Here is a 24,080-nt window from a genome sequence, read left to right as displayed (position 1 = left end):
AAACCTCTGAATTCCAGCACCAACATCCCAAAGAGCTGTTCAACCTCTGAATTCCAGCACCAACATCCCAAAGAGCTGTTCAACCTCTGAATTCCAGCACCAACATCCCAAAGAGCTGTTCAACCTCTGAATTCCAGCACCAACATCCCAAAGAGCTGTTCAACCTCTGAATGCCAGCACACCCCAAAGGCTGTCAACCTGAATTCCACACAACATCCCAAAAGCTGTTCAACCTCTGAATTCCAGCACCAACATCCCAAAGAGCTGTTCAACCTCTGAATGCCAGCACCAACATCCCAAAGAGCTGTTCAACCTCTGAATTCCAGCACCAACATCCCAAAGAGCTGTTCAACCTCTGAATTCCAGCACCAACATCCCAAAGAGCTGTTCAACCTCTAAATTCCAGCACCAACATCCCAAAGAGTCGTTCAACCTCTGAATGCCAGCACCAACATCCCAAAGAGCTGTTCAACCTCTAATTTCCAGCATCAAAATCCCAAACAGCTGTTCAACCTCTAAATTCCAGCATCCCAAGCAGCTGTTCACCCTCCTCTGAGGAAAAGCAGCCTTGAACACACCAGCATAAATGAGCATGGATAGCATGTTCCTGGCAAAGCAGAAGGAAATTGGGAGGTGTGTGTGGACAAACAGCCCCTGGACATACACCAAGGAGATCCAGAACTCCATCCCCTGCTCCATTTTAGCGGCAGATTGTTGGGATTGAAGGGGCTTTTCAATGCACACCAAAATTACCAGTGTAGAAAATGACATTTTCCTCTCAATATCCAAGAAATTTGGTTTTTTTTCAAGAAAAGAGGGAGCAGAAACCCCCTGCTGGCACCTGAGCACAGCAGTAACACAGAGCCTGAATGCTGCTCCTTTCTCTGTGCTGTCTCCACAGGATCCTCACCCACCAAACAATCTCTCCACATGAACAGTTTGAAGAAAAATAAAAACAAGTGACCTATGGAAAGGGAGTGCAGCACACCTGAGCTGTGCACCCTCTGCAGCCTGAAGAGCAGGGCAGTTTCTGCAGCTTTGTGGGGAAGGAATGTGAAGGAAATCTGAGGAACAGTGAGCTCTGCAAGCAGCTCTTCCCAAATGTCAAGAGAACTCCAGGAGAAAGTGCAAACTCCTTTGAAATTCAGCCAGCAGGAGTGTGAGCCAGCTGGAGGGGGCAGAGGCTCCTTGAAAGCCAAGGGAGGAGCTGCAGCTCAAGGGGGGATTGGGAAAGCAAAACTGAGGAGTTTTTGCTCCACGTGGCCCAGGAGAAGGTGCCAGCAGAGCTGGTGAGGCTGCTGACCCCCAAGGGGACAACAGTTGTCACATTCCCTGATGGAATCACTGGTGGGTGCCAGAGGAGTGTCACAACAACAGATGAGAGGCCAGAATGAGCTGTGGCTGTGGGAACAGATGGGAAGGGCTCTGTCTCAGTGATGGCACAGAAAAAGGATCTGTGGAGCTGCCTGAGCCTCTCTCCAGAACCCCTCCTGTGTTGAAAAGCTGAGTCCAACCCATTTCTAACAAGTTACTGTGCTCAAGATGAAGTTTAGGTTCAGGCACAGCCACTAACCAATGACTTTATAAAGCTGAGAGTACATTCAAGGGCAATCAAATTAATTAAACCAGCCATTAATTAAACCAGCCAAGCAGCTCCTTCACTATTATGTTCAACAGGATATGCAAAACTAGTCCTGAAATAGTCTCAGCTTAAAATTCCCTGCTTCCCATCTTGTTTTCAAACACACCTGAACCAGTTGCCTTTTATTGCTGAAAGGAGTGCACAAGAAAATGGTATTTCCATTGCAAAACAACCCAAAGGGATGAAAGCTCTGGTAAAAGTTAATACTTGTCCCAAATTTCAAGAGGTTAGTCATTAATTCTTCTTTTAAATATGTGTATAAGGGAAAATCATGAAGCCAGTCCAAGGTCAGGACTCTTGAGCAAGCTGTTCTAGTGGAAGATGTCTAGTTGGAATGAGATTATCCCTAATTTCCCTTCCAACATAAACTATTCCGTGATTCTAAGGTGGACAGTGAAGTTTCTCCACTTTTATAGTGCAATATTTGCATGAAATCCTTAGAAATCTTGGGAAGACTGATGTAAATTATATTTATTCTGCACTAAAGGCATTTTCTGCCAAGCCATGTATCAATAATTCACAGAATTACAATTAGCCTGCAAGTAAGTACAGGGAAGATCAGTAAAAAAAAGGCACTTAACAGTATAATGAAGGTGACAACTCTGCATTTACTATGCAACAATTGGTCTTTCTAATCTCTGCTGCAAGCATTTATTATTAAAGAAATATGAAGTTACAGTGACACAGATGTGAAACCAAGTCCCCCAGTGAGGACACTAAAACCCAAGATTATGTTACCACAGATGGACCACCAAGGTCAGGGCAGAATGTGAAATGACTGCTCATTTAGAAATAGGCCTCAGAATATCAATTTATTGCTTTTTCTTACATCTGGGTAATGTTTAAAGAGGGATTTGGTAGAGAGGAGGATACAGCAGAATTCTCTGCCACAAAACCAGCCCAGCTGAATCTGACTGGGATGTTCAGGGGGCTGTGCTGAATTATTAATGCCTGCCTGGTATCACATCACATGCCAGCAGTCAGAGGCACCTTTTGGATATTCTCCTGCCTCACTGGAGAAGAAACAATACCTGAAATCAGAGAGGGGCTCACCCACCACGCTCTGGGGGGCTCAAATGGGCAATGCAGTGCCCTGGGACAGCTCTGTGCTCTCCTGGGACACCAGGTGACAGTGACACCTTCCCCTGGGGGGACAGAGGGGCTGCCACCTGCAAACCCCATCATGAGCTGCCTAAAGAGTGCTCAGGAGCTTTAAAGAAGAAGTTGTGATACCTCTAAAATCCTTGAAAGGGGAAAGAAAATTCCCAACCAAGTGTCATCATCACATTTTCTGAAAAATCCTCTTTGCCCAGGATTTCTCTCCTGGGAAGCTGAGAAACCTCAGAGAAAAATGAAAACAACAATTATCTGATTTGCTTCTCCTGTGTTTTGCTACTATGGAAGGTGGTTGGAGATTGTTTATCCAACATATTAATTGTTTTTACTTAATGACCAATCATGGCCCAGCTGTGTCAGGACTCTGACAAGGTCACAAGTTTTTCATTGGTATCTTGTTAAGCCTTCTGTAAGTATCCTTTCTCTATTCTTTAGTATAGCTTAGTATAGCATAATATAATATCATATAATGTAATATCATATAATGTAATATCATATAATGTAATGTAATGTAATGTAATATAATGTAATATGATATAATATAATATGATATGATATGATATGATATGATATGATATAATATAATATAATATAATATAATATAATATAATATAATATAATATAATATAATATATAATATAATATAATATAATATAATATAATATAATATAATATAATATAATATAATATAATATAATATAATATAATATAATATAATATAATATAATATAATATAATATAACGTAATACCATAAAATAATAAATTAGCCTTCCAAGAACATGGAGTCAGATTCATCTTTCCTCCCCATGATGGGGGACCCCAAAAATGCCACATCCAAGTGTTGTGCCCTGGGTGCTCACAGGGTCCTGAGCTGCCCCCCTGGCACTCAGGGGAGCAGGGAGAGGATTCTGGCCCTGCCTTGGGCACAGGGGTGACTTGGAGGTCACTAGGAATGCTCTGCCAGCTCTGGAGCTCCCAGCAGCAGGAGAAGCTGCTGGAGAGAGTCCAGAGGAGGCCATGGAGATGCTCCAGGGCTGGAGGCAGGCTGGGAGAGCTGGGGGTGCTCACCTGGGGAGGAGAAGGCTCCAGGGAGAGCTCAGAGCCCCTGGCAGGGCCTGAAGGGGCTCCAGGAGAGCTGCAGAGGGACTGGGGACAAGGGATGGAGGGACAGGAGCCAGGGAATGGCTCCCACTGCCAGAGGGACGGATGGGATTTTGGGAATTGTGCCCTGTGAAGGGTGCCCAGAGCAGCTGTGGCTGCCCCTGGATCCCTGGCAGTGTCCCAGGCCAGCCTGGATGGAGTTTGGAGCAGCCTGGGACAGTGGAAGGTGTCCCTGCCATGGCAGGGGGTGGAATGAGATGTTTTCTCAGATCCCTTCCAACCCAAACCAGGCTGGGATTCTGCTCAGAGCCATCAGCTGAATGGCAGCTTCACTCTTCACCACATTCCTCAGTTTATTTCCCAGAAGCAAAGGAAATTTAATAAAATAAGCCCCTTTTGAGATCCTTTCAGGATTTCTGGGTGGAAAGCACTGGGAGTGCCCAGAGTGCACAAAGAGTTGTGTTGGGGTGATAGAGCAGTGAGCAGGGACATGAATTCTGAGCAATGTGTGAATCCTCAAAGCCAAGGCTCATCTCTGAGCTGGAAGGAGCAAAGTGCCACAAGAAAAACACACTGAAGGTGGGAAAACCATCCAGAAGAATGCTCTATCTGACACTGCTGTGTTAAACTCTGCAAAGTTAGGTCACAGAAAATAAAATGGGATAAGGAAGAGTAACTTGAGTGTACTGCTGCAAACATTTCAAGGAATTAATTTAATTTGATGAATAAAACCAACTTGGTATTTTGCAATCACATCTAATCATGCTCCTCCTATGTCAGCTCTCACACCCAGGGGATGGTGACAAACCTGTAAAACTGCAATTCTACTGAGCAATGAATTAAATTTTCATGCACTGCTGGCCAGCACACCTGAACTTTACTCACTAATCCATTTCCCAGAAGATGTCCACAGACATGCCAAGCCTCTAATGCAGTTAAAAAAATATCTGTTTTCAAGCTGCCAGGGAAATTTCCAAGGGTTGCCACAAAAATTTGTGTTGGCTTCAGGTACACAACAGGCAGGGAAACCTGAGAGACAGTGGAGAGCCCTGATCAATGAATTCTGCATTACTGAGCAGGAAGGGAGGTACAGATTTTGGTTTGAAAATCGTGTTGCCAGTCTAAAGGACTTAAACACACCTAATTTGACATTAAATATTCAGGTAACAGTTCAAAGTCTCACCTTACCGCAGTCTAACCATGCCCTGGACACCAAGGTTGCAAAAGGATTAACACTACTCCACACATAACACAGCAAACACAGAAAAAAGCTGCAATTCCTACGGAAATTAATCCCAAAACTGCCCCAGAGGGCTTTTCCAGGAAGTGTGAAACACAAGGGTGCTACTGGGGTGAAGCACTGTCCATTTTTTATGGGCTGCTTCATTTATTGAGGTTACTATCATTTATTCAAGGCTTATCATTATTTACAGGCCACTATAATTTATGATCCTATTCCTGGTTTTTCCCCTCTGGTTAATGGGGTCACTCAAGAGCTACACAGATGGGTCAAGGTGGGATGGGAGCACCCAGGATATGAACAGGCCCCTGATAAAGTGAGTAACTGGGGATCATTTTGGTGTCCCTGCAAGGCAAGTGCACACAAATGCAATCAGACTGGGCATGTTTGCCACCCCACCTGTCCCCAGAAACAGCAGAAATGAAGTGACAAATACCCACGGATTTTGTCAGAGGTAAAAAGAACCGCAACTCTGTGGACATCCAGATATGCAGAAATTAGAAAGAACAGCATTAACCCCCTTCCCATTTCTCAGCTGTTGATACAGAACCATTTCAGACATTTCTGCTCTGAATAAATGACATGGATTGTGCTTTTTGCTGTCTTTCTTCTCCTCTGTTCTTCAGGAGAAGTGAGACAGGATAAATCACTGCCAACACCTGGGACAGGAATTGCTTCAGCTGCTCCATGTGCTGGGCAATCCTGAGCTATCCAAAAATCCTCTATGGATAACTCTGTTCTGAGAAAGTAGGGAAGGGTCTGAGAGGGTATGGAAAAAAAACCCCAAAAAACCACAAAACATTTTCTACAATTATCTCTTCTCCTTGCCCTTTTTTTCTCCCTATGACACACCTACAAAGTGTTAACACCTTTGTAAAAAGGCTTTCCTTAGAAGGGAGCTTCCTTGACATTCCCAAATCCAGATTTTTCCAGCCTCTATGCCCTGCTCTGGTGAATTTACATAAAAAGCAGTTTTCCTCACTTACCTCATCCCTGTAGAGAGGGCTGGTGTAGTACATGATGTCCATGGCACTGCTGTTGAGCATGTCCCTCAAACCCCGCACTTTATCCGGGGTTATGGAGTCCACAGTGTCTGGGGAAAATAAAAAAAATGAATAAAATTACATCCAGGAGAATGATAAAACAGAATAATGGGGTGATTTGGGTTGGAAGGGACCTTAAAGATCATTCATGGGCAGGGACACCTTCCACTATCCCAGGTTGCTCCAAGCCCCAATGTCCAACCTGGCCTGGGACACTGCCAGGGATGGGAATGTTCAAAGTTGTGCAAACAAAACCAAAGAAAAAGCACAGATGAGATTTCTGGGGAGAATTCTGCAGCTGCTGGAACAGCAGAAGAACTGAGTCCTGTACCTCCATCGAGGGTCAGCTTTGATCTCCACTCCACTGGAAGGAATTCCACGTGCGTTGCAAGGTTGGAAAAATATTTTTCTTCCACTTTTCTTGCTGTATCTCGCATCCTACAACAAAGAAATGAATGTTTTCCTGTACAGACTACTCTTGGAATTCCCTCAATTTCAAGCTTTTATTATGAAATGCTTAAATTCTCATATAATGAAAAAAATTCTGTGCATTGCATGCTCAAAAAGAGTCTGAATGTATCACAGTGTGGGCTTAACACAATCCACCTAAATTCAATTCAATTGTTAATTCTGGTGGGTTTGGGGCTGAATGGGAAAGGTAAGGATTAGAAAATTAGGAAAGAATTAGAAAATCAGAAAATAGAAAATTAAGAATTTCATCTCTGCTTTGAAATCCAGAATCCACTGAAATCAATCATTTGATCAGTATAGAAGGAAAACAATTCAGTGCTTTTAAACACAAAGAAAACTCTTAAAAATATGGCTCAAAAGAGCTGAGTTTTATTTTAATTTCACATAGTGAATTGGAAGGCTTGAGAGCTCCAAGGGTGAGAAACGGGATCACTTGTGAATGTTTCAACTTGCAGGAGCAGATGGAAAGGCTTTTAAAAGACTTTTCATTTTTACAGCATATCTGAACATGAACATTGCTGCACCTCTCTCAAGGGATGAGAAAAACTTAAAATACCTCAACCCCAAAGTATCTCTGACCCTCTTTATTTGGGGGGAAAAATGGGAATAATGATAAGTTATGATATTAAAAAAATATTACTTTATTTGTGTTGTGTGAAAAACCCATCATTGAAAAAGGAAAAGCAAGAAATCAGAGAAAATATTAAATATCCAGGCATTCTATAAATAATAAGAACCTTTACCTTTGAACAGCTCATCTTTAAAACAATACCCCAAAAGTAAACATAACCCATAAACACAACTGCAAAAAAAGCTTGTGAAAAATAGGAAAGATTTCCCAATAACAGATTTCCCCAAGCAGCTGCTATTTGCAAAAATTAAGAACCACAAAAGAACTATTTTCTTGTAGAGAAATCTCCATGACATTAACAAGAGGAACTTCTCTCCCTAAGTAAACTAAAGAAAGACTATTTTAGAGGTAGTAAACTGAGTAAAATTTTAAGTTTTATTTCTTTACATTATCATTAACAAAGAAAATGCTGTAGGAGGAGAAGTATCCTAAAGGTTTTGTTCTAATTCTATATTACTAATATTGTTAGTAATTTGTTCTAATTCTTATTACTCTTTCTTTTAATTCCTATTATTAATTTTTTCTTTATACCCTTTTAAAGTTTCAAACCTACTTTACTTGTCTCCCAGTCCTACCTCACAGCAAGAAGTAAATGAGTGCATTCTAGCAGTTACACTGATAATTAACCAACACCAAACCCACCACACTCATTAGCACATCAACCAAAAAATCTCCAATTAACAAACCAAAACCACTACAGTCACTCAGCATCCAAAGCAAGGAAATTTTTTATTTTCCTTTCTTTCCTTTACCTGAATCCTGGCCCCAAGATTATTCCTATTTTTGAAGATGAGCACAACAAACCAAACCCAAGTTCCCAGTTCCAAGCATCAGATTTTTATTTATTTCAGTGTTTCAATGCATTTTCCCCCCTATTTTCAAAGCAACCCCCTGTTAATTAATTCTACAACCACAGGCACAATGACATTAATCTTCCACCTGCACTTCCACCTGTCCAAATGCTTTTTAGTGAGTTTAATCCCTGAGCTGAGGCATTTTTCCTTGGGTGTATCAATGCTCCTCTGTTTTTCAGGAGACAGGTGAGGATAAATCACTGCCAACACCTGGGACAGGAATTGCTTCAGCTGCTCCATGTGCTGGGCAATCCTGAGCTATCCAAAAATCCTATATGGATAACTCTGGCAAAACCCTGTTCTGAGAAGGTAGGAAAGGGAATGAAATTGTTTGGAAAAAACCCAAAAATACCCAAACATTTTCTACAATTATCTCTTCTCCTTTCCCTTATTTTTAAATTTTTTTTAAAATTTAATTTTTTTTTTTCCCACAGGAAAAGTTCATGATGCTACTAAAAAAGCAGATTAATCATGTACCACATTTTGGAGAGAGGCAGTGAAAACACTTTTCCATCACTGACACTTATTTTCTGATAAAAGAAAAAAAAAAGGAGGAATGGGAAAAGGGGGAAAGAAAAGTTGGGGAAAGGGAGAAAAAGGAGAAAGGAATAAAAGGGTGAAGGGGAAAATGTGCAGGGAAGGGGGAGAAAAGGGGGAAGGAGAAAAGGGGAAAGTGAGAAAAAAAGGGGGAAGGATAAAAAGGAAAGGGAAATGGGGGGAAGGGAGAAAAAGGGGAAAGTAAGAAAAAAAGGGGGAAGAAAAGGGGGGAAGTGAGGAAAAAAAAGGGAAGAAAAGGGGGAAGGAAAAAAGGGGAAGGGAAAAAAAGCTGGGAAAGTAAAAAAAAGGAGAAAGGAAAAAAGGCAGGGGAAGGAAAAAAGGGGGGAAAGTGAGAAAAAAGGGGAAAGTGAGAAAAAAGGGGGAAGGGAGAAAAAAGGGGGAAGTGAGAAAAAAAGGGGGAAAGTGGGAAAAAAAGGGGAAAGGGAGAAAAAAGGGGGAAAGTGAGAAAAAAAGGGGGAAGGGAGAAAAAAGGGGGAAGGGAGGAAAAAAAAGGGGGAAAGGGAGGAAAAAAAAGGGGGAAAGGGAGGAAAAAAAGGGGGGAAGGGAGGAAAAAAGGGGGAAAGGGAAGTAGCATCCTGTACACCCTTTTCTCCAAAGCTGCTACTGCAGGCCTGTGCAAACAGCCAAGAAATGCAACTGCTCAGCATCTCTATTTTTAAAGCCTGGTGTGATTGCACTCCTAATCTCCTGGATTCTTGTCCAAAGAGATGGCAAAGGTTTAAATAAAGCAGAATATCCTTCCCATGATAAGGGGGAAAATAATTCAGCAGGAGGATCTGCTTAAATCAGGGCTGATTCAAAGCCTGAGCTGAGCCATCCTTGCCAGGCACAAAACCTTCCCTGCCACCCCCACACACAACAGGGCATGTGAGAGTCCAAATTCAGCATGGAAATCCTAGATTATAAAGAAGATAAAATTCCAGTGAATACATGAACATTCCTGGAGTCCCTGAGTGAGCAAAATAAAGGAGATTTTTGAAAATGCTCACAGCTCCTTGGTATTGCCAAGTCAGCTTCACTCTTTCTGCATGAAGGAGGTGGTTTTGGGATAAAGTTAATTTCTTTCCTGGTAGTTGGTACAGCACAATTTGGATTTAGGGTGAGGATAATGTTGATATTTTGGTTGTTTTGGTTGTGCTCCCCCTAAATCAGAGATTTTTCAGCGTCTCATGCTGTGCCAACAAAGAGCTGCACAAGAAATTGGGGGGGAATATGGCCAGACCCAGACTTATTTCTGGATTTCCCCCCCCATTTTGTTGTTATTATTATTATTAGTAGTAGTAGTATTTGTATTATTTGTATTATTATGTTAATTATTAAACTGTTTTCATCTCTACCCATGGGTTTTACCTTTTCCCAGCTCTCCTCCCCATCCCACTGCAGCTGCAGGCTGGGGTTAAAAGTTTGACACCAGCAAAGAGGAATTCAGAAACAGTAAAGTTTAGGAGGAAATTAGCCAAGCAGCAAATTAAAATTGCTCAGATTAAAAGCAGTAAAAGCACAGAAATATTGTCTGAACAAAGCACAAAATTTTACACCACAACAACTACTTGAGGTGAAAGAAATGGTAAATAACCTGTACCTAGCAGAGCAGAAAAACCATCCACATTATTTATTATTATCAGTAGAAGCTGGAAATATTGTGGAGGAACAGCTATTGGACATCCCTAAACCTTTAAATCTTTAAATACAACAACTACAGAGCTTTTTGCTGTTTGAAAGGGTCCAGTCCTTACTAAAGCTGTTCACAAACTGAGACAGAGAGTTTTTTAAATGGAAGTCAAAGTAAGAAACAGGAGTTTGGAGAAAATAATGTGGCCTTGCAATTCTGCCAAACCTTTTGGGAAAAGCTTTGGGTCTCCCCTCCTAAAACCTGAGCTGGCTTTGTGTCCTCATCAAGGACTTTGGAAATGTAAAGGCTGATTTTACAGCTGAGGTCCAGCACAATAGTCCCAGATTTGTAAAATCCCAGAAGGGTTTGATTTGGAAATGACTTTAAAGCCCATCCAGTGCCACCCCTGCCATGGGCAGGGACACCCCCCACTGTCCCAGGCTGCTCCAAGCCCCATCCAGCCTGGCCTTGGGCACTGCCAGGGATCCAGGAACAGCTGTTCTGCTATAAAGATGAGGTTTTTTTTTTTCTTTTTTCTTCTTCTGGCTCTTCAAAATAAATTTCTCTAAGAAAATTTATTAGATGGCAAATCCCTCTACTCACTTGTTAAATTAACACCAACTGAAGCCATAAATCCTCATCTAAACAGGGAGAGAATTCACCTGATACAAATGCATGTTGAAATACTGATCCCAGAGCAACAATTACTTGAAGATATGCATTGAAACACAAGGAAACAACTCTAATTTATGGTTTTTCTAAGAAGAAAACCCATTCATGCACAGATTCAATGCACACCTTGAAAGAATTCTGACATATTGCTATTTTCCATGCAAGAAGTAATGGCCTGAAAATAGGTTCTTTGATGTACACCATGAATAAAATGTGCCTGGCTGCCTTTCCCTGATTAAAATAATAAATAACAAACCCATATTTTCACAGATATACATCCTTGCTTAAATTGAGGATATTCCAGAGGTATGTTAACATATTCAGAATTATTACTGAGGGGTTGTTTTAAATCTCATGCTACTACATTTGTGTAGGATTTACAAATACTCCATTAAAAACAGGGGAGCTGCACACTGAGTTAGCTTCAGCTGCTTCCCAAATTTTGCAGAATGATGCTGATGTTAACAGAGCAAAATGCCTGATAGCTTGAAGAAACTATTCATTTTAATGTCAAGTTATCTTTGCAGACTCCCTTCAGCCAGATGATCCATGAGAGAGAAATAGGGAATGATCTTTAAGCCTTAGAAGTGACAGCTTCTTACTCTGAACTCTGATTTCATAAAATCATTGAATTCCAGAATGGTTTGGGGTAGAAGGGACCTTAAAGCTCATCCAGCTCCACCTCCTGCCATGGGCAGGGACACCTTCCACCATCCCAGGGTGCTCCAAGCCCTGTCCAAGCTGGCCTTGGACATTCCAGGGATGGGACAACCACCTGGGCAACCTCTTCCTCAGTTCCAGGGCCTCACCATCCTCACAGTGAGGAATTTCCTCCTAATATTTCATCTAAACCTTCCCCTTGTGTCAGTTTGAAGTCACAACCCTTTATCCCATCACCCTGATTCCAAGAGACAGAGCTATGGGATGTTCCCTGAAAAAAAAACCACCTGAACTCTGACTATTCCCTGCAAAGCCATGTGGATCCATTCCTGGATTTTGGTCACAGAACTGGGGAATGATGCTCTGAACCATTCCCCAACTGCTCTCACTCCCCTGGAGCTCCCTCAAAGCTGTTGTGGTGCTTGTGGGTCCCCAGGACAAGGGAAGAGATGAGAATCTTGACTCCACGTTTCAGAAGGCTGATTTATTATTTTATGATAGATATTATATTAAAAATGCTATACTAAAACTATACTAAAAGAATAGAAGAAAGGATTTCATCAGAAGGCCAGCAAGGAATGATAATTAAAAAAACCCATGATAGACTCAGAGAGCCTGACACAACTGGCTGTGATTGATCATGAAGCAAAAACAACCACATGAGACCAATCAAAGATGCACCTGTTGGTAAACCATCTCCAGACCACATTCCACAGCCATCAGATAATTATTGTTTGCATTTCTTTTCTGAGGCTTCTCAGCAGAAAAATCCTGGCAAAGGTATTTTTCAGAAAATATGTCAGTGACAGGCAGCACTCACTGCCTCCTTGAGGAAATAATAGCACTTTATTGAGGAAATTCAGGGCTGGCCTGGGCTCAGTTTGCTAAGGTGAAGTGAGCAGTGAAAATGGAGCTGTGCTGAGAGATGAGGAAATGGGAGGGAGAGGCTGTTCCCAAAGCTCAGCTGCAGAAATGCCAACTCCACTCTCCCTACAGGCAGCTTTCAAAGAGCAACTCAAGACTCAAGTCATGTTCTGCCACTGCTGCTCTCAGAAAACTGCTGTGAAAATTGCTGCAACACACACAGACTCATCCTGCTCCAGAGCAGAGATGGAATCTCCAGGATGCAAACAAAGGAAGCACAACTGGGATCCACACTCCATCCTTTTGAAGAATAACAACAGGATTTTGCACCATCAGAGGCACTGAAGGTGCTTTGTTGGTTGATCACAGGATCCTGGGAGATGCAGGTGCTCCAGGCTCTCCTCCAGCACTGCTTTCCAAAGGGCAGCAAGGCTTTGCCCTGCAGGGACAGAGCACTGCACTCCCCGTCCCCTCCCAACTCCACTGCACCCACTCCCTGCATCTTCCAGATTTTGAGTGTTGGTTCTACCACCCAAACCCATGAAGAAGAAGGTAAAGAAGGACTAGCATCCAGATGCAATCCCACTTTTTTACACCAACTGGAGTGCTCCAGCTTACAGCTGGGATGGTGTGAGCAGGGCAAGGGCAGAAACAAGGGATTTGGGGAGGTTGGGCATAGGAACAGCCCTGGGGATACACCCAAATCCTGAGCAGGCTGCTACAGCTCCTGCCCAACACCCAGCCACGTGTTAGGTAATAAAAAAACACAAAACAAGCTGCTCCAAGAGCATTTCATGCCCCAACTGTCACCTTTTACCTCTTGCAAGGTAGGCACTGAACTTCTGAACTTCTCTTGCAAGACAGGCTCAAGTTGAAACCTGTAAGCCAATATTTACCAGCTGGGTGCTTAATTCCTGCACCACAGGATGAAAAACAAGCATTTAATATATATTTAATGCAATACAAGGATTTAAATGGAACATAGAACTACCAAATACCTGAAGAGCTAAAATTATAGAAAAGATTTTACAGGAAAATCTTCATTTGAGATTCTAGCAGCACACATTAATGCAGTGAAAGGCTTCTGAGAGGCTCTGCCCAGGCTTGCATAGCAATGGAAATGTACCAAAATAGCTATTCCAAAGCAATTATCCTAATGATAATCCACAATTAAAATGCTTTCTAATGGGACTTGCAATAAAAATGTAATTGGTGATTAGGCCAAGATGCTGGTGCTTGTGCAGACAGCAATTTTTGGGCTGTGAAGAGCAGCACAGACAAATGTGATTTTGGAATCCAAACAGGAGATTCAGACAGAGGCAGAGCCCAGCTTCAGGCTGAGAGCAGCCCAGAAGTGACACAACACTGCAGCTGCTCTGCAAAAGCACAGCAGAGCCATTTCACTCATTCCCCAAGCACAGGAGATGATGAAATTTAGTCCAGCCTAAAGGTTTAAAGCCTGCCTAAGGCAGGTGAAAGGTCTGACCTTCATCTGGGTCAGGTGAAACAACAGGAGCTTTGCAAAGGAGGGTGGGAACATGGAGAAGAACATTCCTAGATGGGCAGAGGAGGCCACCAAGATGATCCCAAGAGGGATGGAGCAGCTCTCCTGTGAGGAAAGGCTGGGAGAGCTGGGATAACTCAGCCTGGAGAAGAGAAGGTTTGGGGTGAAAAATGTGACATTGAGGGGAACTTCCAGGAGAGCTGGAGAGGGACTGGGGACAAGGGATGGAGGGACAGGACACAGGGAATGGCTCCCAGTGCCAGAGGGCAGGGATGGATGGGAGATTGGGAATTGGGAATTGTGCCCTGTGGAGGTTGAAGGGTGCCCAGAGCAGCTGTGGCTGTTCCTGGATCCCTGAAGTGCCCAAGGCCAGGCTGGACAGGGCATGGAGCAGCCTGGGACAGTGGGAGGTGTCCCTGCCAAAGGAATGAGATGAGTTTTAAGTTCCCTTCCAACCCAAACAATTCCATGATTCTAAATTATACTCAGATGTTGGAGTCCTGGATGCTGAGAATTTCAGACTTTCTGTGCTGACAGACTCTGACCCCCAAGAGAACCTGCACTGACCTGAGGCCATGGAGAAGGCTCCCAAAATTAATTAATAGCACTAAAATGGCGAGTGTGTAGTTTGAATAGAAGTGTGCAATATCACAAGGTGAAAAACTCAGAGTTTAAAGTTTTAGAATATAAGAATAGATATAAAACAAGACAGAAGTTTTAAGTCCTTCTTTACCTTCCTCTTCACCTTCTTCTCCATGGGTTTGGGTGGCAGAACCAACACTCAATATTTGTAACAACATCTCCCCCTCCATTCACCCACAAATTCAACAAAACCACAGATCAACTTCCACAGGAAAAAATCCCTTCCAGATAACAATATGTGAGTGTGTACAGTACAAAGACATCCCAAAGAGATTTATTTTAAAGCCAACACTCTGCCTTATCACAAACCAAGGAACTCCAGGATTCTGATGGCAAATAAAACCCCCTCCAATTAAGTACATTCTGCCATAAAACCTTGCTTTGTATTAGGCAGAAATACAGATTATAAAGCCTTCTCCCTTAAAGAAACATCCCTGTGGCACCAACAGAGCTCAGAGCTCCTGCTGGGGCAGCTGAATCTCTGCTCCAGCCTGGAGGAGGGAATGTCTCTTCCCAGAGAGTTCCAGGGAATATCAGTGCTGACAGGAGCAGCTTGTTGCACCAGCTGCTGTGCTACATTTAGATAATAAATGTGTTTAACTACTCAGAGAAGAAACAAAACTATGTCACATCCACCACAGACCTGCTCATCCAAGCATCCCTAAGATGCATCATCTTTTCCATTTACCTACTCAGAGGACACCCTGCAACCACAGCATCCAGCCAGGCTAATGAGGAGGTTGAGCTGCAATCCTTAATGAAATTAGCAGGGATAATCTGGAATTTCCCTGGACAAGGGGTCTCTGTTTTCAGCTCTGTAACCAGCAGGATCTGCCTAATGATGCAGCAGCACCCAGGGAGCTGCACCAGCTTCTTCTCAAGGTGGTAACCTGAGGACAGAATGTGTCAAATGAGCTCTGGTGGGGTCTAGCTGCAGGTTTGCTACTAAAAATTGTGCATTTAAAAGGCAAACCCCCCCCCCCTCCCCACTGACATCTTCTCTCCTTAGTTTTGATTTACAAGAGTGAATGGTCAAAAAATACTTTTCCTTATTAATTTTCTTTTTCAAAAGGCACCACTGTGTCCCTAATGGAAAAGCTTGTAAAAAACCACCCCAAAAACCAAACACAAATATCATGGATGAAGGTGCAAACAGAAAGTGCCAGTATGGCTTGTGAGAGCTTGGCAGACATTCCTTCTGAAATCTCTCTCTGCAACATATGGGATGTTCCTCACTGATAAGTTTTAAGTTGTTATTTGAAAAAAAAAAAAAAAGGAAGAGAAAAAATAAAGATACTTCAATCTAAAATGATGCTTTAATTTGCAAATTTTGTGCAGAATGCACAATTTATGCCAATAATTAGCATTTTAAAAGGCTATGCAATGCTGTCTGGTATTTCTTGAGGATGTGAGTGAGATTTACTGAAGCACATAAAGTCTTGTGTCCCTTTTTGAGAAAGTATTTCACATGCAGGGCTGCCAATTACAGCAGGACTTATGGAATGAATGAACATCTCTGCACTGTGACCAGAGCTGAAGTTAATCCACCCTGTATCCACGGAAAATGGAGGAGGGAGAAAGATAAAGCAGAAAAATGTAATGATTCCAAGGCTGAAGCTTTATTTCTGGTCACTGTTAAAACAGCAGCTTATACTGAGGCTATCTGCATTCCCAGTGTAATTCCATCCCACAAAAATTGAAGTTTTTACATTGATTTTGGTGACTAACTTTGAGCCAAAGGCTGTGGATCCTTTTCTCTCAGCTTTGGATTGATTTCACTCTTAAACAAAGTGAATAACAGAGCAGTGAAGTGGCAGGAAAGGGGATGGGGAGCTGCAGGTTGGTGCTCTGAGGTGACAAATGACACACAAGTGACATCAAAAGGTTTACCCTGGCACCCCTGAGGAGGCTGGAGTGGCACCAAGAGCTGTGGGGACACAAGAGGCTGATGACAGAATGTCACAGAGCACACAAACACTGACCAGAGTGACAAAGGGAGGGTGACAAAGCTCCCACCACAAAATCCCAGCTCTTCCCACAGCAGCCACCGGGTTTGTCAGTGCTGAGGGAACTTGGAGCTATTTGGGACACACCTATTGAACCATCCAGATCTGTAATTAACATCTTTTCAGCCTCCTCTTCCAGCTAGTGAGGGATTCCTCAGTGCCACCTTGTCCCCCACACATCAGGACTTGGTAATTTTTCTAGGACTCAAAACCATCTTTTCAGCTGCAAAAAATCACACATTGCTTTGGGTTGGAAAGGACTTAAAGATCATGAAGTTCCAACCCCTGGCATGAGTGAGGATGTCACCCACTAAACCAGGGCTCCAACCTGGCCTTCAACACTGCCAGAAAAAGAGCAGCCACAGCTCTGGGAAACATCATTCCTAAGAGCCATTTGCAAACCAAAACACCTTCAGTGAAGAGATTCCACAGCCTTTTTGGTCACATTTTGCTTTTCAGCCAGGCTCTGTGCACAGAACTCCATGAGCAGCCTCACAGCAACAGCTTCATCCATGGAGGGCTCCTGTCCTGCTAGGAATGACAACATTCCTGTGTCTCCCCATTCCCCCTCTTTTACAAGATGCACTACGCTTGCCCACCATCCCAAAACCCAGCTCTGAGAGATTCCATTCAAAAATTAACTTTCCCATACCACTTAATGAAAAATGTTCTGCTCAGTTCCTTCCCAGCTGTTGCACACTGAATTCACCCAGGTGAATTTGCCTGCCCACTATCCCAACACCCAGCTCTGAGAGACTCCACTCCAAAATTAACTTTCCCATACCACTTAATCAAAAATGTTCTGCTCAGCTCCTTCCCAGCTGCTGCTGAAATCACTGAATTCACCCAAGTACCACTGAAGAACAACATTCCCCAATGAGGAACCTCTCCTTGCTCAGCAAAGCCACCAACCATAGGAGCCAGAATTTCACACAGAATCCTTCAGGCTGGAAAAGACCTCCAAGCAGTCCAATCCCCACCTTGTCCTGAGAGAAACGGCAGATCTGTCTTTGAAAACAAGCTGCGGGTCTGTTGGTAGATACAACCAGCACTGGGAGATAAAAGAAACAATGGGAAGGATTCCACTGATTGATGAATGGAAAAAGAGATTTGCTTTTACAAATAAACTTCAGGTTTGCTGATAAATGAAATTAGACATTGAAAGATGAAAGAAACAATGGGGAAGAAAAACCCCTAAATTCCATAAGAATTAAAAATTAAAGGGGAGGGTTGTACATTAGAGGGGAATCTCTGGTATCAGGTGTTTTGGGAAGTCTGTACCTCTCAAGTACCTCTGCCAATGGGGAAAGAGAGAAGGGAATTGTGGTCAGGAAATTGGGATAAAAAGGAGGCTGCATGCTCCAAAAATGTGAGAGATCCCAGGGGAATGCACCACGGCCTCTCCCTTTATTCAAATAAAGCCAAAGGACTTCTCTGTCTCCTTTTTGGACATAAACCTCTGGTGTTTGTGGATTAATTTTCATAACAGTCTCCAGCCCAGAGCACTGAGTGCCACCTCCTTGGACACCTCCAGGGATGGGGACTCCAAACCTCCCTGTGTGGCATTCACATTCTTTGGAAAAATCCCTTTGCCCAGGATTTTTCTCCTGGGAAGCTGAGGAGCCTCAGAGAAAAGGAAAACAATTCTTATGTCATTTGCTTCTTCTGTGTTTTGCTCATGTGGCATGAGTTTGGAGATTGTTTACACACAGGTGATTGTTTCTTTGGATTCTGCTGGGAGTTGTTTTCACTCTTTGGCCAATCAGGGCCAAGTTGTGTTGGGACTCTGGAGAGAGTCACAAGTTTTCATTATTATCTTTTTAGCGTTGGATAAGTATCTTTTCTGTATTCTTTAGTATAGTTTAGTTTAGTATTCTTTAATATAATATAGTATTATAAGCTGAGGAGCCTCAGAGAAAATGAAAACAATTCTGATCTCATTTGCTTCTCCTGTGTTTTGTGCCTTTGGAATGTGTTTGGAGATTGTTTCACTGGATTCTGAATTGTTTTGACTTATTGGCCAATCAGGGCCAAGCTGTGTCAAGACTCTTTACAGAGTCACAAGTTTTCATTATTAGCTAATAATACATTTTCTGTCCTCTTTAGTATAGTTTAGTTTAATATTCTTTAATATAATATAGAATTATACAGTAATAAATTAGCCTTCTGAGAACATGGAGCCAGATTCATCATTCCTGCCTTCATGGGGACATTCCCAGCAAATACAAACCTCCCTGGGCAGCCCCTTCCAATGCTTAACAACCATTTCATGGAGAAATTCCTGCTGATGTCCAAGCTGAACCTCCCCTGCTGCAACTTGAGGCTACATCCTCTTCACCATTTCCCCAAAAGTCACAAGTGCTGGTGATAAAATCAGAATAAACCCTTGCTCTTCTGGCTCACAGCTGCTCTCCCTAAATCCATACATCCCAATTAATATAAAAAACAGTGTACACACAACACAATAATTAATGACTCAGCAGAAGAGGAGGAGAAGGAAAACAGGGAAAGATTCAGCCCAAACCAAAGGCTCTGCTGTCACTCACATTAAGGCTGCTTCAAACACTCCAAAGCACTCACATGGCTGTGTTTTTGATGATCCTTCCTTGGTCCATTTTCTGCCCAATGCCATGCACAACAAACACAATGTGGCTGGTCTGGGGTGGCTTGTCCTCTAATGTGGCTTCTTCTACATAGCCTCTGTGTAGCCTTGTCCCACTGCTTGAAGCTGCAGAAAGAACATAATCCCACATCAGTGACATTCTGCCAGGTGCAGTGCTCTCCTCTGCTGACAGAAGTTTGGCTTGTCTCAAGCCAGCGCGTTGAAAATCAGATTATATAATAGAGAATCATAAAATTAAAGGATTAGCATCTATTTTAAAATATGTGAGTGTGTACAGTACAAAGACATCCCGAAGAGATTTGTTTTAAAGCTAACACTCTGCCTTATCACAAACCCAGGAATTCCAGGATTCTGCACCTGACGGCAAATAATACCCCCTCCAAGTAAGTGCCTGTATTTTAAAATACAGGCACTTTTAAAGGCCTGAACGACTTGAGCAGCCAGGTGATATCAACAGCCACTTCCACTGCACAGGGAATTAATTTCAGGCATGTTTTGAAGAACAACTCTTCAGGAACCAGCTGTGTAACTGTGCACCCACTTCTACAACACAAAATCCTTCTCCTGGGCGTCTCAATCAATGAAATTCCTGCTGTCTCCACCTTACTCCCACATCATGGAAATGACCTGGCCACATAAGTGATTAAGTGTTGTCACTTTATCCACCTCAATTAAAAGAGCTGGTTGAAAACCTTTAAAATTTATCATTTTGATAGGGCAAACTTGCTTTGTTTTGAGCTGATCCAACCTGAAATTCCCCCCTTGTTCTTCAGCTCGGTGGCCAACCCCAATTCCCCAGGGTAAATGTGGGCATTTTCTCCCTGCTGTGCTGACAAACCCATGGGCACAATGTGCCTCCATCCCCCTCTAGTGACACTCAGGGGACCACACCAGGCACCAGTGCTGGCCTCAAAAACTGGAACTAACAGCTTATTTTGGTTTTAAAGAGGAGGAAAACACCCCAAACCCACTGAGGGCATTTTTTAGCCAAGACAGGTTTTGTTTACCAAGTGAATTTCTCTTCGATATTTCTCCTCCACAAATTGTTTGGGACAGATCTCATTATTTATTACACATTATCCCCATGGTGTTCTGGATAAATGACTTCATTTCTTCTGGAATTGTAGCACTGAATACTATTTTTAAAGGAAACATTAATTAAGTGTTCACCCAGGAGTCCTGGGGGGTAAGAGGGCATTAATTACAGGGCAGAGGATGCAGAATAAAGTCAGAGCTGTGACCTGACCTTGTCTCTTCAAGGAACAAACCAGATGTGCAGGTTCTTGTTCTGGTGTCCTGCACAGGACAAATTCCCATTTTCTAGGATGGCAATAATCTGCTTTTTCTTTGAGAGATCCCCCCCTCTTCCAACCATCTCAGCTTTGCCGCCTGACTGGGAGTGTTGAGTTTAAACGAGCCTGAATTTCTGCTGGAAATAATTTCTGTCTAAATGCCCTTTCCTGTCAGTTCATACTTCTGTTTTATGAACAGAAAAAAAGGCTGGATGAGGTGGGGAGAGGGAAGGTACGGTCATGTATTTAAGGAACGCATCACAATATCTAAGTACCCAGCAGTAAAATTAAGGTTGCAAAAGGAACTGTAATCCTTATATTGTTACAGGAATAATCCTAATTTTACATTGAATTCTAATTTAATTCTAATTTTAGCTTCTGGACTCTGCCACTGTAATATTTTCATGTATTTATTATGTAGTGCTAACTGCTGCATCCAAACCCATCAAAATATGGAATAAAATTAAAATATAATAAATCAAATATGCAATGTAAATAAAATAAAATTTAAAAATATTCATATCTAAATAGAATAAAATTTAAAAATATTCACATCTAGTTACAATTATTTTCACAAGCTAAGGACTCTGAATACTCATATAAAGTAAAAAATGGAATGGCCAAAGTGGGCTACTCACATTAAAACCTTTTGGAGTTAAACTTCAAATGCTGGCATTTACAATATTCTTTACAAAGTCTGGGAAAGATTTACCTTTGGAAAACCCCAACTTTTGTGTGACAGTCCTTGCAATTTTGGATGTTGTGGCATCACTGTACAGATACACCTCATCCACACTGTGCCAGTCCACATGGTTACGGCTCAGCTTTAGACTGTGAATGGCTGCAGCAAAAAAGGAACAAATAAATTGAATTTAGGTGGGGAAGAGGGAAAAAAAAACAAAGACAGAGAGAAAGAAGGGTAATTTACACACAGGTTAAAATCTAGAGCTCCATTATGCATCAATTTGTGTTATTTCTTACCTTGAGGAATTTTTATAGCTGGGTTTAACCTGAGCAGGACAAGCAGCAGTTTGAAGACCACCTGTCAGGACACTTCACATCATTCCCTTTCCCCCCTCATTTTGGAGTGGGAATTGCCCAAAATATTCCCTTAAAGGGGACAAGGTAATGGATCCTGAAATACTAAAGGTGGGTGTGATGAGCAGGTGGCTGCCCCAGGTATTTCCATCACTAAAAAGTGGAATTTCAGCCCTCTCTCCCATGCTCTGCTCTAACACAGAGGCTCCCAAGGCTGCCTTGCATTTCTCCCCTTTCAGAAATATCTCAGAGCTGGAAATGCAGCTCAATGAGCCTCTGAATGGGCAATTTCTGGCACAGAACAGAATGTAGCTCTTTGAAAAGCCACTAAGAGCTCTGGTGGTCGGGTTTTTTTCTGTGCACCGATTGTGTTTTTCCAGATTTGGAACTGATTGAGCTCTGAGCCCGACCTCATGACACACAGCCTGACTGTCAGGATTAAACAACAGGCACGTTGTGATGCAAATCAAAATCATCTCAGGCTTGGAGCTTGCAGGAGCCAAGCAGTGCCACAGCTGGGTTACAATAATTTGGATTTCACCAAAATTCGCTGCTGAGGTCTTGTTGAACGTGGGGGGCAGAGCATCTGCACAGCTGACAACAGCAATAGCCCTGTGACCAAAGAAATGGTGATTTATCTGTCACTGCTCTTGCTGGGAAGTCCAAAGTCATGGAAAACACCCACAGGGGCTGTTTTGGGGTTGTTTTTTCCACAGCAAGCAGAGCCCTAACCTGTCTCCTCCTTGAATCACCCAAATGAATTTTTTATACTCTTCTAAAAACATTCTGAGAAAGCCCGAGCCATCACAATTTCCAATTTTAACTCTGCTACAGCACAAACCAGCCAGGCTCAGCCAGATGTTGTGACTTTTCTCCAGCAAAATTTTTTGTTTCTTTGCCAAAGCAGACAGACTTGACACAGACTGATGAAAAACTAAACAAAATCTGTAAGGAGCACGGGGATTAAGAGAGGATTAGCCCTTGCCTTGTGGTAAACAACTGATTCACCAAAATAACTGGAATTACATCGTTGTTTTCCACTGGCAGAGCAGGAAGAAGAAAGAAATAAGCCTGGCTTTGAAGAGCAGAGATGGTCTGTCCAGGAGGTGCTCAGGAATTGTTCCATCTGCATTCTGCAAAATCCCTCTGAGAGAATGATCCTGGGGAAGCTGGCAGAGGAGGGGTGGAAGTTTGATCCCTTTGGAGGGTGTTGTGTTCAACACCCAAAAAAAAGAAGAGGAAGAGATGACGTTGAATCTCTGAAAAAACAGTAATTTGTAGTGCAGTGATCCTCAAATTCCTTCTGGAATCTAGTCCAGCCTCTCTAATGGAAGGAACAAAAAGGAACAAGTAGCTTTTCCCTACCCTGCACTAATTATTTCCCTTGGGAAGAACAAATTCCTCACTTTTAAGCTGTTCATGGGCATGGAAGGAACATCAACTACAAGATGCAGAAGCACCAAAGTATTTCAAATGAAGTTCAGCAGGGCCAAGTGTGAGGTTCTGCACCTGGGTCAGGGCAATCCCAAGCACAATTGAGGCTGGGATTGAAAGCAGCCCCAAGGAGGAGGATTTGGGGGTGCTGGGGGAGAAGATCAACAGGACCCAGCCATGTGTGTCCGCAGGCCCAATGTGCCCTGGGCTGCATCCAAAGAAATGTCACCAGCACAGAGTAGGGGGGGCTCAGGCTGGAGAAGAAAAGGATCCAGGGAGAGCTCAGAGCTGTTGGAACCCTGGGAATCGCTGAGAATTTCAGACTTTCTGTGCTGCCAGGCTCTGACCCCCAGGAGAACACTGCACTGACCTGAGGCCCTGGAGAAGCTTCCAAAATGGAATGACAGAAGTGGGATTGTGGGTGTGGAGATTGAATAGAAGTGTGTGATATCACAGGGTGGAAAACTTAGAGTTTAAGGTTTTAGAATGTAGTAATAGATATAAAGCAAGATGGAGGTTTTGGCGCGGAGGTTGCTCCTTCTTCTTCACCTTCTTCTCCATGGGTTTGGGTGGTTTTGTGTAATTGGATAAAAAAGTTCCCATTGTGGGCATGGGCGGTTGGTTATTGGGTTAAAAGTGAAAATAGTTGAGGTGTCATTTCTTAATTGGGCAGTTTATCCTTAAAAGGCCTTGCAGAGAGAGAGATGGGGCTCCATTTTTAGTTTGTTGGGGTGAAGTGCTGCAGAACTCAGGGTTTGTGAGGCTGTGACAGAGATAAGAACTAACAAACATCTGAGTCCCAACAAGAAACACCATCTTGTGATGACCCTGAAGATAAAAAGAAGATAAAAGTCAACACAGAGCCCCTTCCAAGGCCTGAAGGGGCTCCAGGAGAGCTGGAGAGGACCTGGGGACAAGGGATGGAGGGACAGGACACAGGGAATGGATTTTAACAAGAGTAGGTTTAGGTTGGATATTGGGAAGGAATTCTGCCTGTGAGGGTGGTGAGGCCCTGGCACAGGCGCCCAGAGCAGCTGTGGCTGCCCCTGGATCCCTGGCAGTGCCCAAGGCCAGGC

The 24,080-nt window shown here is 42.9% G+C and overlaps 1 protein-coding gene across 2 annotated transcripts in view; it reads right to left on the bottom strand.

Annotated features, from left to right (window-relative positions):
* DDHD1 (DDHD domain containing 1) overlaps window positions 1-24,080 on the bottom strand; it is a 66,763-nt gene that overhangs the window by 19,737 nt on the left and 22,946 nt on the right. For both annotated transcript variants that reach the window (XM_030950414.1, XM_030950415.1), the window contains 4 exons: window positions 21,245-21,373; window positions 19,198-19,345; window positions 6,475-6,581; window positions 6,087-6,193 (listed from right to left, as the gene is read on the bottom strand). In XM_030950414.1, coding sequence (XP_030806274.1) covers window positions 6,087-6,193; window positions 6,475-6,581; window positions 19,198-19,345; window positions 21,245-21,373 — 491 coding nt within the window. The remainder of the gene's footprint in view (window positions 1-6,086; window positions 6,194-6,474; window positions 6,582-19,197; window positions 19,346-21,244; window positions 21,374-24,080) is intronic.

This window comes from Camarhynchus parvulus, chromosome 5 (assembly GCF_901933205.1).
Source record: "Camarhynchus parvulus chromosome 5, STF_HiC, whole genome shotgun sequence".
NCBI classification, from domain to species: Eukaryota; Metazoa; Chordata; class Aves; order Passeriformes; family Thraupidae; genus Camarhynchus; species Camarhynchus parvulus.
This window is presented reverse-complemented; position numbering and strand designations above follow the sequence as displayed.